At 32.5% G+C, this 15,503-nt stretch overlaps 1 protein-coding gene across 1 annotated transcript; it reads left to right on the top strand.

Annotated features, from left to right (window-relative positions):
* Positions 1 to 620: 620 nt before the first annotated feature.
* On the top strand, positions 621 to 1,727 carry LOC133796231 (uncharacterized). Its single transcript, XM_062233707.1, has 2 exons — positions 621 to 882; positions 1,000 to 1,727. Exons 1-2 carry the CDS (start codon positions 621 to 623, stop codon positions 1,725 to 1,727), a joined length of 990 nt encoding a protein of 329 aa, XP_062089691.1.
* The last annotated feature ends 13,776 nt before the right edge of the window (positions 1,728 to 15,503 follow it).

Here is a 15,503-nt window from a genome sequence, read left to right as displayed (position 1 = left end):
CTAAAAAAAAAAAAAGGAAATGCTTACATGTCATAATAACTTACACTTATCTCCTTAATATCTGTATATTTTGATTTAGTATTACTTATTATATGGTCCTCTCCTATAATGTTATATACATCGAATTGAAACTATTCATACAAAGTTAATATAAAGAGAAAGTTTCTGCTTGATACCTATTTTCATGGTTATCTAAGAAACACAACTTAAAAGGTTGATAATTAATAAGTTTTAAAGGGAAGCAAAATTTTACTTATATTATTTGAGTAATTACACCGTAATAAAATATATGTTCATTGTTAAAAAAGATTAATTTCCTCCTTAAGTGGGATTTATTTTGTTTTTCTACAGGAATCAAATCACATTATACATTGCCTAGTCATCAACTTAAAAATTTCAGCTTATAATGCAAATGAAAACTGTAAATGGGATTTCTTTCCAAACTGGAAGATAATGCATTAACTTCAAACCCTACATAAAAAGAAGCCAAGTCTCCCATTAATCTTGGCCAAAAGTTTAAACTCAATAACATCGATCATTATATTTTCTATTGAGTTCTCCCTCTCCGTCTCTTCACTCACTCTAGTTTGTCTTAATATATATATATATATATATATATAATGGAGGAATTTGGTGCTGATGCTTGTCCTTCTGAGGCCTCAAGCATCTCTGCGGCGGCCTCAAACGGAGATGAAAGCAAGAGAGTGATGAAAATGAAAATGGCGATGACAGAAAACAGTGTTAAGGCCCTCGTGCCTGTATTCGATGTAGAAAAGCTATCTGAAACCCCGGGGTCTAGTGCTCATCGTTTTCTGCTAGATCTGAAGCTGTCCAACGACAAACCGTCCTCGGCGGCTGCTGGCAGTGGCAGTGGCAGTGGCAGTGGCAGTGGCAGTGGCAGTGGCAGTGGTTCAAGAAGAGAACTCAGCCTCTTCAGTTCTCACCATGGTAACCCTGATTCTTCTCCTCCTAATCATCACCATTTTCATCCAAACAAAGAAGACCACAAGAAACCCTCAGATGTCGTTCAAGCTAGGGTTTTCTCATGCAACTTTTGCAAGAGGGAATTCTCTACTTCCCAAGCCTTGGGTGGTCACCAGAACGCGCACAAACATGAGCGTGCCATCGCCAAACGACGCCAAGGGATTGATGTTGGGCCTTATGGGCACAACTTCTCTCCCTATTATCCATATTCAACCAATTTTCCCACCCATCACTACCAGTACTATGGATCTTACACTAGGTCCCCACTTGGGGTCCGGATGGAATCTATGATTCATAAGCCTAATCCGTACCAATGGACGGCCCCTCAGTCTGGCTCCGGGTACCGATCGTTGGGGAACGATTTCGGTAGCGGCGGCGAAGGAGGCAGCGGAATTGGAGCGTGGTCAAGGCAGCCGTCGATGTTGAACTCTGCACAACGCTCGATTGATCAGCGGTTAAACTTGGAGGGACATCGGTCTCGTAATAGTGGGGTTGGTGGCATGGGAAGGCTTGGTGGTGGTGGTGGTGCTGCTGCTGCTGCCACTTCTTCAAGATTCGACGAAATCACTGGTCCTCTTAGCCACTTTAATGGTTCCAGTAGCAATACTAGTACTGTCACCACTTCCAATGTTCCAATCAACAGTGCGAATAATGGCGGTGTCGACTTTGTCCGGCGCATCGACCCTCTGAAGGCTAATCGTTCGGGCCCTTCCGCGGGGCTTGATTTGTCTCTTAAACTTTAATTAATTTTTTATTATTATTATTATTGTCATCATATGTTCTGGTAATTGGTTTAAGATTATTGCATGTTATTGTTATGTATCGTCTGTTATCACATTATGTAATATTGTTGTTCTGTTTGCTTAGTTTTTTTTTTTTTAATGAACTGTGTGTACTCTGTACTTTTAATCATCATATGATTGATTTCAAATAGTATAATTAATTCCCCCCACAATCACTTTAGTTTTAGTTTTACCTTTTCATCAGTCACAATTAAACAATGGCTAAAACTTTAAGCCATCAACTCATCATATATCACTGCAAGAGAGTTTGCTTTTATAAAGAAAGAGATACAATTTATCATCCCTAAAAAATAATTTGAGTTCATTTTATCTCTTATTATTGTTTAAGAGAGTTTGCCTAGTCTTTTTTCTATTTCCTTGTGAGTAGTCATTGTAGCCAAGGACATCTTGGGTTATCACCCCAAAACAAGTATTACTTTATGTATACATTATACTACTGCAATTGAACCAAATGTTACAAGTTCGCTAAGATTTAATTGAAATAAAAACTGGTTAATTCGATTCTGAAAAATCAATTGAAAATGAACTATGCATTTTATAATTCATTGTACTTAATTTCTACTGATACATTTTATAATTTTTTTACTAATCATTTAAAAAGTAGTATTGAGTGTGTACAAGGGTCAACTATATATTGGCAAATAATTATTTAAAGAAAGTCAATTTAAAAAAGGTGTATTTTACTCATAACGCCCTTTTAATGTTTGCCAAAATTAGAAATGGTTAATTTGATCTACTAATAAATTGGAAGTCTTATGATCAAATTGCAGCGCAAAAGAATCCTTACCAACGCTAACCTAGTTAGACTTCTTTCTTAGTATCTTTCTGATCTATATATTTTCAATATCTTTTGTATTTGTTTCCCAAGATTTGATAGGATATAAGTAAGTTTAGCAGCTTAATCATCTAAATAATTTTCTTATGTCAATTATGAATTTAATGGCTAAATTAAAATATCATTTAAAACTATCTTATCAGTTTTTTTGCTTTGTTATTTTATCTTAAATTTATTAATATCATTTTGTGTTTTCTCTATTCGTTGCTTGCATACACACATCAGTACATAAAATTTGAAAAAGAGTTGATTTGGATTGAAAAAATTCGAGAAATTATGTAGTTCTACCTGTGATACATTTGTACAGTTGTACATACTTATACGTTGTCAAAACTATTGAATAATTGCCAGCCAAAAAAAAAAAAATACTGAATAATATTTTTGTTTCCATAAATTTTCAGTTATTTCCGATTCTTAGTCCGAATTAGGCTTGTTTGTTTGTAGTGTCTTCAGTTGGGACAAAGAAGAAGATATACTTGATACACAGTAGGGTGAAAAGAGTAAGTAAGAGCCAATAATTTGTAATATGAACTAATTAATTGACGAATAAGGATATAAATAAAGGACCAACAGGAAAGTAAACAAACCCAAATAGGTATGTGATTAAGAACATTGACTTTGTAATTACATTGTATATGTGTATTTTACTTCAGGGATTAATTTTGGAAATAGAGGGCATACATATGTACCAAAAAATCTGAATTAAAATGGTACGAATATGTCAAAATAATTTACCTTTAGAAACATAATAAGGAGTATTAATGTCTTATAGTTTGCCTTTAAAATATCTTTTATTTTTAATTTTTGTCTTTGAGGTCTACTTTGTTTCACTGGCACAAAACTTTAGTAATGTGAAAAGTAATATTATCCCGCCCAATTAATGATTTTGTATAGTTAAGAGTATAATTTACTTTAATAATCAAATTCTTTGTGAATATAACATGTGTAATAATTGAAAAATCAGAGACTTGATTCAAGGAAAAAGATATAGCGATCTTTAATTAATTAATTTTTTAATGACTTGCTGAGGGTACTTATATATATTGTGACAAGTAAATATTTCAAAGGGAAATAATTACAGATATTGGTGCATAAATTCAAATCTTAATATCTTAATGGCGGTGATAAAAGTAAATCAATCTCTTATTATTACCACAAAATAGGAAAAATAGATCACATTTCGATTCTTAAGTGGTCTTAATATAATGGTATCATCAAGGGAGTCATACGTATTATATGTAGAGAAAACAATAAATAATATTATACGTTGAGTTAGAATTTTAAATAACATCGTGGGATATTAAAATTAGGTATTAATAATAACAATATAGAGAACTACTGCAGTGTTGACAGTTTTTTTTATTAATATTGGGGTTGACAAAAGTTGCTTTCAGCATGTAAATAGTTATAAATTCTAATTTTTTACTATGACAATGTATATTATAGTCATTTAGACCATCCCATAAAGTTTTAAGAAATTGCAAATAATATGGTGTTGAAAATAAGATTCAAACAGTTTGTTGTACATGTACACTCAAAAACAGACATAATGAGTGAAAAATTAGATTGTTTGAACTTTGTTTTTGACATTGTAAATTATTTTGAATTTCTTAAAAATTTATAGGTTGTTCTAAACAACTATAATATACACCATCATATTGAAAAATTAGAATATTATAATAATCCACGTACTGAAACCAATTTTTATCAATACTAATGTTGACAAAACAGTGTAAACACCGTAATCTTAAACTGACAATATATATATACAAAATCTTATGTAGTTTAATATATTATTATGTCCACCTTTATGTAGAGTTTGAATTTGATATATAACAATACAAGAGTACATGCATAGACGTACGAAAACAAGAGTTTTTATTTTGTATTTATTTTATCTTCCTCGTCGAACCTAATTAATGAGTATTATTTTATATTCGATCCTCTTATTGTATTCAAAGTTCTCTTCAAACATTTAAAATGAAAGGGATATAATTGTAATTAAAAATTATGGAATGAGAAACCTTTACGTTTAAATTTAGAGAAATTGGTGAAAATAGACCCATTTTATAGTGCATTTTGCACAATAACCTACTCTCAAAACATTTTAACTAAATGACTTCTTTTATTAATGAATTTTTTATTACCCATTTTACTCTTAAAATAAAATAATAATAAATTAAAATAAAAACCCTAATAACTATCATCTTCTTTCTCTCACCCATCCACAACCACCCACTATCATCCCCCGCCGCCACCACCACCACCGGCGACCACTGCCCCCTACCGCCGGCGAACACTGCTCATCACCGGATGCTGCCATTTCTCCACAAATCCAGCCACCACTCATTCAAAATGTTGGTTTATAAATGTTTTTTTATATATAAAATATGAGATTTTTTATATTGTTTTTGTAGATTTAAAATGCAAAATGATTGTTTTAGTATATTGAAAGTATAAGTAGGGATCTAGGTTTATTTATAGGGTTTTATGGAGGTTAAAGCTTGAAAATATGAAAAAATTAATGGTGGTTTCGAAGATAAAGAAATGCATAATTTTTTGACAACTTGCCTAATTTTTCAACAAGGATAGTGTAATATTTTAGACCAGTTGTCTAAATTTCAGACTAGTAGTCGTATTTTTTCGACTACCTTGTCTAAATTTTAGATCATCTGTCAAATGTAGACAGGTAGTGTAATTTTTAGATCGATCGTTATATATTTTCAACCACCTGTCGAATTTTTAGATGGGTTGTCGAATTATCAAACATGTCGTCTAATTTTTAGACAGGTTGTCGAATTTCTAAATTTTCAACTTGATTTTCATTTTTTATATAACTTTTTAATCAAAGTAATACCAATAATTTATATTTGTTTATTGTATTTTTTTTTAGATGTCATTAAAAAAAATTGTAATATTATGTGAGGGAATATGGAAAAAGAATGAGGACTCATGGAAATGGATTTCAAATGGCTCACGATCAAGATCAAGTTTGGTACAAACTAACCTAACTTGTGAGGAGTTAGTTGAACATATTTATGAAGTCACATAAATCGATCGCAACCTCTTCGATATAGAATTAACTTACAAGATAACTACAATAGTGGAGATTGAACCAATTGCAATAAAAAATAGTAGAGACATTATTAGTTTCTTTACGTGGCAAGAGCGTGATTTGGTTCCATTATGTGTGGGTTTGATCAAGAAGATGGAAAATGTGCTCATTAAGGATAAACTTGTTACTAATATTGATTCTACTACAAATGTTAATTAAGATTCAATTCTACATGATAAAGTGTTGTTCTTATACTATAAACATAATCATCATAATAATACCTCAATAGATTATCTACCACTCAATCCTTGATCATTATAGTAGTTTGATTGAAATATGTACCACTCAATCTGTAATCATCATAATCTCATAAAGATTAAGTTTTGTTTAACTTTATAAATTTTTAGACAAGTTGTCGAAACTCACGACTAATTGTAAAACATGTATAATTAATTAAGATCCAATTCTACATGATAAAGTGTTGTTCTTATACTATATACATAATCATCATAATAGTTCCTCAATAGATTATCTACCACTCAATCCTTGATCATCATAGTAGTTTGATAGAAATATGTACCACTCAATCTGTAATCATCATAATCTCATAAAGATTAAGTTTTGTTTAACTTTATAAAATGTTAATTGAGTTATATGTTCTTTTATTGTGTTATTTGAGCCTTTTTAAACATTTCAAACATTTTAGACAACCTGTCGAAATTTGAGACTAGTTGTCGAAAGTTTTAGACAGGCAGTCAAAATTTTAGACTAGTTGTCGAAATTTTTAGACAGGCAGACGAAATTTTAGACTAGCTATTGAAAGTTTTAGACAGGCCGTCAAAATTTGAGACTAGCTGTCTAAATTTTTAGACAGGCAGTCGAAAGTTTAGACTAGCTGTCGAAAGTTTTAGATAGACTGTCAAAATTTGAGACTAACTGTCGAAAGTTTTAGACAGGTTGTCGAAATATAACACAAAGAGGTCTGAAACAAAAACATCCAACACAAGTAGTCTATAACAGTTTGTGGTATACCAGAACAGTTTTATACATAAACAAAATACCATTCCATTGCCTTTGCTAATAAATATCCAATACAAATCATACTATAAGAGTTTGATACATGAACATTGTCATACTACAAGGAGAAGATGGCTGTCGGGTGGAACAATTTTGAAAGTAGGTTATTGGATCTTAATTAACATTTGTAGTAGAATCAATATTAGTAACAAGTTTATCCTTAATGAGCACATTTTCCATCTTCTTGATCAAACCCACACATAATGGAACCAAATCACGCTTTTGCCATGTAAAGAAACTAAAAATGTCTCTACTATTTTTTATTGCAATTGGTTCAATCTCCACTATTGTCGTTATCTTGCAAGTTAATTCTATATTGAAGAGGTTGCGATCGATTTCTGTAACTTCATAAATATGTTCAACTAACTCCTCATAAGTGAGGTTAGTTTGTACCAAACTTGATCTTGATCGTGAGCCATTTGAAATCCATTTCCATGAGTCCTCATTCTTTTTCCACATTCCATCACATAATATTACAATATTTTTTAATGACATTTGAAAAAAATACAATAAACAATATATAAATTATTGGTATTACTTTGATTAAAAAGTTATATAAAAAAAATGAAAATCAAGTTGAAAATCTAGAAATTCGACAACCTGTCTGATAATTCGATAACCCGTCTAAAAATTCGACAGGTGGTTGAAAATATATGACGATCTGTCTAAAAATTAAACTACCTGTCTAAATATGACAAATGGTCTAAAATTTAGACAGGTGGTCGAAAAAATACAACTACTGGTCTGGAATTTAGACAACTGGTCTAAAATATTGGACTCCTTGTCGAAAAATTAGATAAGCTGTTGAAAAATTATGGATTTCTCTATCTCGAAAATAGCCGAAACCACCATTAATTTTTTCATATTTTCAAGCTTTAACCTCCATAAAACCCCAGAAATAAACCTAAATCCTTACTTATACTTTCAATACACTAAAACAATCATTTTGCATTTTAAATCTACAAAAACAATATAAAAAATCTCATATTTTATATATAATTTTTTTTTTTGTAAACCAACCTTTTGAATGAGTGGTGGCTGGATTTGTGGAGAAATGGCAGCATCCAGTGATGAACAGTGTTCGCCGGTGGTGGTGGTGGTGGTGGTGGTGGTGGTGGTGGTGGTGGTGGTGGTGGTGGTGGTGGTGGTGGCAGCAGGGGATGATAGTGAGTGGTTGTGTAATGGGTGTGGGTGGATGGGTGAGAGGAAGAAGATGATAGTTATTAGGGTTTTTATTTTTATTTATTATTATTATTTTATTTTAATGGTAAAATAGGTAATACAACAAATTGATTAATAAAAGAGGTCATTTAGCTAAAAATTAATGAAACTAGGCCAAAGTACAAATTACACTATAGAAAAAAAGGCCATTTTGCCAAGGACCCCTTAAATTTAAGGGGTATAGTTGTAAGTATACATAATTTGATAGAATCTCCTATAATGAGGAGTTATATTTACACCCCATAAATATATAAATATACCATAAACAAAATTTCTATAAATTGAAAAATATGTTTTTTTTCTATAACTTCAGCTCACATAATTCCTATTTTGAGTTTGAATTTTAAATTTATGTTATTTTATTCATAGAATTATATCTTTATTTATAACTATACCTTATATATTTCCTGTATTAAGTTTGAATTGTATAATTATTTTTTTAAAAAATAAAATTAAAATAATGTCATGTACCTCATTCAATCAATGTGAAAATTTTAAATTTGAATTTTTTTCAGTAAAATAAAAATTATGAATGTTTAATTCAATCTCAAACATATATTTATGAAGAAAAAATGCATAATAAACTCACTTTTATATGATATAATTACTCTAAATATTTTATTATTATTGTTGTTATATAAGTTTTAGATATTTGAACGACTCAATTTAAATAAAAAAGAAGTTTTAATTCTATCAAAAATTGGATGAATAATTTATTAAACAATACATTTAAATCATTTTTTTAAAAATACAATTTAATTATTTTACTTATAGATAAGTATGTAATAATATATCGACACACTTCGGACTTGCGCCGACAAAAATTGTACCAGAAAAAGTACTCATCATTTGCCGACACATTTACGAATGACGCCAGCAAAAGTCACTTTTACTGGCGCAACTTTGAAATGCGCGCGGCAAAGGATGTTAATTACCAACGAATAACTGTGTCGGTAAAAAGTTTTACCTTTGCCAGCGCATTGGATGAAACATGGCGATAAAAGTGACTTTTGTCGGCTTAGTTCCGAAATGAACCGACAAAGTTGACGATTCTTGTAGTGAAGGTGATGCAGTCTTTTTCTATAAAAAAAAACTTAAATGTATAAATATATTTCCCCTCTTAATTAGGGAATGATTAATATATGTAAAGAATGTCTTTTGTGGTAAATAATAAGAGAGTATGACTTGGTGATAACTGTTGTTGACTGCCTTTTTCGCTATCAACCTAATCCTAGAGTTTAAAGAAAATAATGGAAAAGAATACAATGATTTTACGTGGTTCAGGCTATAATAGAGCCCCTAGTCCACGAGTCTCTGGTACTTAGTGAGCTTGAAGCTTGTTTGAGCAAGCTTCAATGGTGGTTCTTAGGTAGCATATATATTGCATTGAGTTACAGAGTTTCTCTCTCTAAAATTCGGACCCCTTACAAAGAAATACCCCTACCCTATTTATAGAGGCTAGGGCCATTAATATCAATCATATATATTCAATACAAATTCCCTCATTAATGGGATATTAATAATGAATTAATACAAAAAAAAAGCTACACTAAATAGAGACAACAGCCCAGGCGGATTGCACAGGGGCCATTGTAGAAAATTGTTTAACAACTTTATTGGGAACATGCCCTTGATAGTGTCAGGGTGCGGCTACACATTTTCTCATTTTCAGACGACGTAATGGGAAATGTCGATTGTCGAGTGTACGACTCGACACCACTACTCAAGGCTCTTCCAAAAGATTGTCAGATGATCTTCTGGTGGCTCATATGCGTAGTGACTCACACATGGCAGGTCGTCTAGGTCCCAAGGAAAAAATCCTAGACATGGAGGACACAAAGGTCTTGCTGACTGCTTCCACCTACCTATTTGCCTACGGGTGGGCCACAGAGGAAAAGCTCTTCATAACTCCGTTCCGCTGAAAGAAGTTCGTGAACACCTCACTGTCAAATTGCAGACCGTTGTCGGAGACTATCTTCCTCAGTAGCCCATAGCGGCAAACGATGTTTTTGATGACGAAGTCCAGTGATTTCTTAGAAGTGATTGTAGCAAGTGGCTCGTAGTTGACCCACTTCATTCAGTAATCAACCGCCACTATTGCATACTTCACTCCTCATTTTTGCTTGGTCAATGCCCCAGACCACAAAGGACCAAGGACTGGTCATCTTGGTGAGCTCATTTGGAGGAGCTCGAGGTATATTGGCGAAGCACTGGCCCTTGTCACACTTCTTGACACAGTCCATCACATTTTTTTTCGAGGTGGGCCAAAAGTAACCTTGTTTGAAGATATTTTTGGAAAGGCTCTAGCCCCAGCGTGGTCTCCGCAAAAAATTCCTCATGCACTTCTCAGAGTATCAGGTTGGCTTCTTGCCTTCACACACATCGGTGTAAGGGCAACAAATATCCTCGCTTATACAGTTTGTTGTCCATGATAACATACCGAGGCTCTTGGTAAAGCAACTTTTGAGTTGCTTTCTTATCCTATGGTAATTCCCCGGAGACAAGATATTTCACTATGGGCTCCATCCAACCGTCCAGGGGTTGGAATGCTTCCACTTCCTTGGGAGTTGAGATGCTCGGAGTAGCCAAGTAGTCAATGGTGGAACGACCCAAATTTACGATTAAGGCTAAGTTCTTGGATTACAGTGCATGGAGAGCATATTGGGATATACATATTGAATTAATTGACTAAATGTGTGACTACTTGGCATACATGGTTTATATGATAATATGGATTTAAATGCATGTTTATGTGTATTAAATATGCATGTGAGCCCATTCTTGATAGTAAGGGCATATCTGTAATATTGGCCCTTTGCAGGCATAAATGTGATTATATGTGTGTAAATGATTGAGACCACATTATTATGTGGATATATTTGCAGTATATGGCTCGAGGCGATCATAGTGAACGGATTAGCAGAATAGTCATAGCGAGATTTAATATCCGGCTCGGGGTGAGCCTAGGGGTATTTTGGGAAGTTTAATGTATATTTTGGATTTTATTGAGTAATGGGTAAGTATTTGATAATTAGTTTGACATGTCGGGATTAACAAGGGATTTGTAGGACGACTCGAGGAATTAGTGGGAAACGGGGCAATGACTGTTTTACCCTTGAGAACAATTAAAGGGCTGAGTTGTCTTGAAGGGTATTTTAGTCTTTAAGTTAAAGTGTATATTCAGCTGAGGTTCCAGGAAACAACCAGAATTGTTGGGGATACTCTAAAATACTTTCCCCTTATCTCTCATACATGATCTCTCTCTCCCTCTCTAGAGCCTATGAAGACTTTGAAGTTTTGAACGGAAAAGCCAGGGAATCAAGCTTGTAGACTGAGGAAATGAAGCTAGAAACAACTAAGCAATCTCTGAGGATTAAAGCTTCTAACCGAGGTAAGGATTTTGTTCGGTTTCAACTCATAATTTAGGTTATTAGGATGAATTTGTTAGGTTTTGAGTGATGGCTTATTGATGATTTAGGATGGTAAATTCAGTAGGAATTTGAGTGTTTTATTGCTTAAGCTATGTGGTTAAGAGTCTTAGACTCGTGTAAAGCGCACTAGTCTAGTACTTTGTAAAACATTCACATGGTCATAGATTTAAGAGAGAAAAATCACTTAATATAAAATCCCAGTGGGGTCTTGCTAAAATACATGCAAGTTGGGCCCAAAAGTTTTAAAAGAAAATATCAGTTTTCATGCAAAGTTCTAAACACAACCAAAAGTTCAAGTCCCACTGATAAGTTTGAAAAGTCCCATTAAACATAACATTATTAAAAGATAAATGACGTTTTAATTGATCGTTTCTCGTCCATAGGATGCCCCCGCGCCATACACACCATGGCGATAGAAGTCCCCACATCACCACGCGTGCCATAGAGAAACCTATTTGCTACCTGGAAGGGAAAGTAAGGAGGTGAGCTAAAAGCCCAGTAAGGAAGTACAAACAACAAGCAAGTAAGATACAACAATCACAAACACCTTCATTCATCTTTATATATCATAGCATCATCGTTAATATGGCGTCAATATCATAAACATAAACATATTCACGTCATCATTAACACCATCATCATACCATAAACATCATAACATCATCATATCATAAACATCATAGCATCATCATAACAAAACATCATAACATCATAATAAACAAAACATCATAACATCATCATAGACATTTCCTTGTGAACATGGCCCGCTAACTTGTCCATGTCTCCCTTTGAGGTAAACATGATCTCTGGTCCTTGAATAACATCGGCGCATCCGCCCTTTGAGCTACGTCTTTATATCCTTAGTAACTCGGGTTACGTCTTCATATCCTTAGAAACCCCTTTTTGATGTGTCACGTTCATCAGGCTAACATCCATTCATAGCATACAACAATCATACATTCCAATCACATCATCATAATAAAGCATTTCATAATTCATAGCACAAAGCGTGATAACACTTTCATACAAAAAATCTTACCATTTATAGCATTAACAAGCAAAATTCTATCTAACTTCCTTACCTCAAGTCCAAGCTAAGTAAAACAACAACTTCTCAACAAGCCTATACCACAATAAAAATAATATTCCTTAGCTTCATATAGACACTATTTTTCCCATTCATATAACTCATGTGTGCATACACAAGGTGAGAGTTACTCACAACATACAAATATGCATAGTTACACATAAGGTCATAAGAGAATAATGCACATTTTACTTATATTGCATGCATGATTTTTTTTTTTATAAAAACCACATGGTTGCATAATATACATAATTTTGGACGGAAAAGTGAATTTGCATGCAACATGCATACGTGGGAACGTTGCGTAAATGTGGCGTTTAAAACGATAGTTCTACGCGTCTTACTTTTATCGTTTTCAAAATAATAACTTGTAACACGCTTTGTTTACCATTATTTGTCTTCTTAAAATTACTAGGTTGATTAAATCTCCCAAGACATTATTTTTATTTCATAAAAATAATTCATTTAGCCATTAAAAATTATATATGTAATAAACCCACTTATTATTTTCAAATTGCCAAGAAATAACAAAGGCTTGAAATTATTTGAAATACTTTTAATTATCATGTTTCCTTAGAAAATGTCAATTTATTTTAAATTGACATTATATAATTATATAATTGATGTGAGAAAAATATAAATTTTAGGTGTGGGAAAAATATATAATTATAAAGTATTATATATTTTCTCACATCTAAATTTTAGGAGTGAGAAAAATAGAATTATATAATTGATGTGAGAAAAATATATATTTTAGGTGTGGGAAAAATATATTTTGCTTGGATTATTTTAAGACTTAGTTTTATGTAACATATACTCATATGTGATAATCAAATAATTATTTTAAACTTATTAAACTAAACTTTCAGCCACCATTTAATTTATTTAAAAATCACAAGTGAATTAAACTCAACATTTTTCTTAATCAAATTAAAGAAAAATCATAATGTACGCCTTGAATATCAGCACGTACTTTGTTGAGACAGCTCGGGCAAAGTGAACTAACAAAAAGCCATAACCAATGCGCCACGTGTTCACCATTCATCCGGGAATATTTGGTATGATCCCCTAAACAAATAGCTCGAGCTGATGAGTCATTTATCAGCTTATCACCTGGAACCATTGTATAAAGACGTCACCAAAAGACACGAGCTAGCTTTCAATTAAGCTCGTGGTACACCAGAGGCCTGACATACCCCAGGATCTTTGTAAAGTTGATCATGCAATATAAACGTGCCTATAATAGACATCACATGTCTGTTTAATTCTCGAATTCCCGGATGCGCAATTTAAACGTGCGTGATCAGACATCACACGCCTGCTTAAGGCCATGCGGCCCATTACCTTTTTTATCTGATTGATTAGACCACACCTCAGTGTAAAATTTAGATGTTAATCATCAATGTCGCAGAAATGATGTGAAGGATCAAGAGATCACGGGATGACCCCAATACCTACCCAGAGATCATTCTCCTATAAATACCAGGATCTTGGGTAGTGCAAGGGATTGGATGCTTTCTGTAATGCAAATACTCTGTAAAAATAACAATAGAGAGAAATAGTAATAATATTGACTCGTGGACTAGGGGATTTTAACCTCCGAACCACGTAAAAATGAGTGATCATTTTTCTCTTCGTAGTTGGCTTCTAACATTCTTGAATATTATTATTTTCTTATTACGGTTTATCATTAAGCACTAATCCATCCTAGTTATTCATATAATTCACTGTTGGCGAAAAACCGCGTCAGCACATAACTAGTAAAATAACCACTCATATTATATTAAAAATACCACTTTTAATTTTACCATAGTTTAGGGTATTAATTTATTTCAAAATACTAATCAAATTCCTTTTATTGAAACACACTTTACTTTTTTTTTTAACAAAAATTTCAGCAATCAAATTTATCATAAAATCACCATTCCCTTTTTTTAAAATTCATATTTTCATTAAAATATAAAAAAAAAAACTGAAGGTTATTATTTGTGCAAAATTATCATTTTAAGTGTGAATTAAAACACTATTTTATTCTCACAAATACCACATATCATTAGGGACATTTCTTATGCATGCATATCATTATTTCATTAATATTTTCACCAACTAATCACAAAATCAGCAAGTATAAACCATCATGAATTTTATCTTTTACCTCATGCCTCACAAAATTCATACAAAGTCATACATGTCTAATTAACACAAATAAATCACAAATCCTAACATGCTCTTAATATACAAATAATTCAAAGAAAAATAACTAACACATATTCAATTACAACCTTACAAAACCTTATTCTATTTTCCAATGAGTTCATACATGCAGCCCAACAAAATAATAATAACAACATGCATGAATAACATAAACACCAATATTCATATATGCCTTTATATTAAACCTAACATGTTCCTATCATTTTTCATGCATACCATAATTTATTGATACATAATCTCATATACACCCTTATCAAATTTCATGGATCCAACCATCAAAAATCCAAATTATTATTACACTAAAATTACATAGGTCCTAGAACATGGATCTAACATATTGAAAATCACAAAAACATAACACATGGGGAACCCATAGACATGCATAGGCCGAAGCCCACGTGTACATTATCATGAAATATCATAAATCATCATACATGGAAAATCAACTCTAAATCCCCTTCATGGATTAAACCACAAAAAAATCCTTCACGCACGATCACAATAACACACCACCAACAAAATAATAGGAACACTAACAACCTTTTATTACAATTCATAAACTCTTAATTCCCAAGAAATCAAGACCAATACATATGTAGAGAGAGGAATCTAATACCTTACTTGAGAGAACACAAGAACCAACACCGAAAAAGCAACCTCTCTTGAATACCCTAGTTTTTTCAAGAATCAAGATGGAGAAGAAGATGAACACTAACAATTAGAAACAACCCTAATGATCATACTAGAATTAAAAGGAGGAATCATAAAATAAACACAAGAGTCATACCCAAGCTTG

Source organism: Humulus lupulus, chromosome 8 (genome assembly GCF_963169125.1).
Source record: "Humulus lupulus chromosome 8, drHumLupu1.1, whole genome shotgun sequence".
In the NCBI taxonomy this organism is placed as follows: Eukaryota; Viridiplantae; Streptophyta; class Magnoliopsida; order Rosales; family Cannabaceae; genus Humulus; species Humulus lupulus.
Note: the sequence above shows the minus strand (reverse complement) of the source record. Positions and strands in the feature narration are given on the sequence as shown.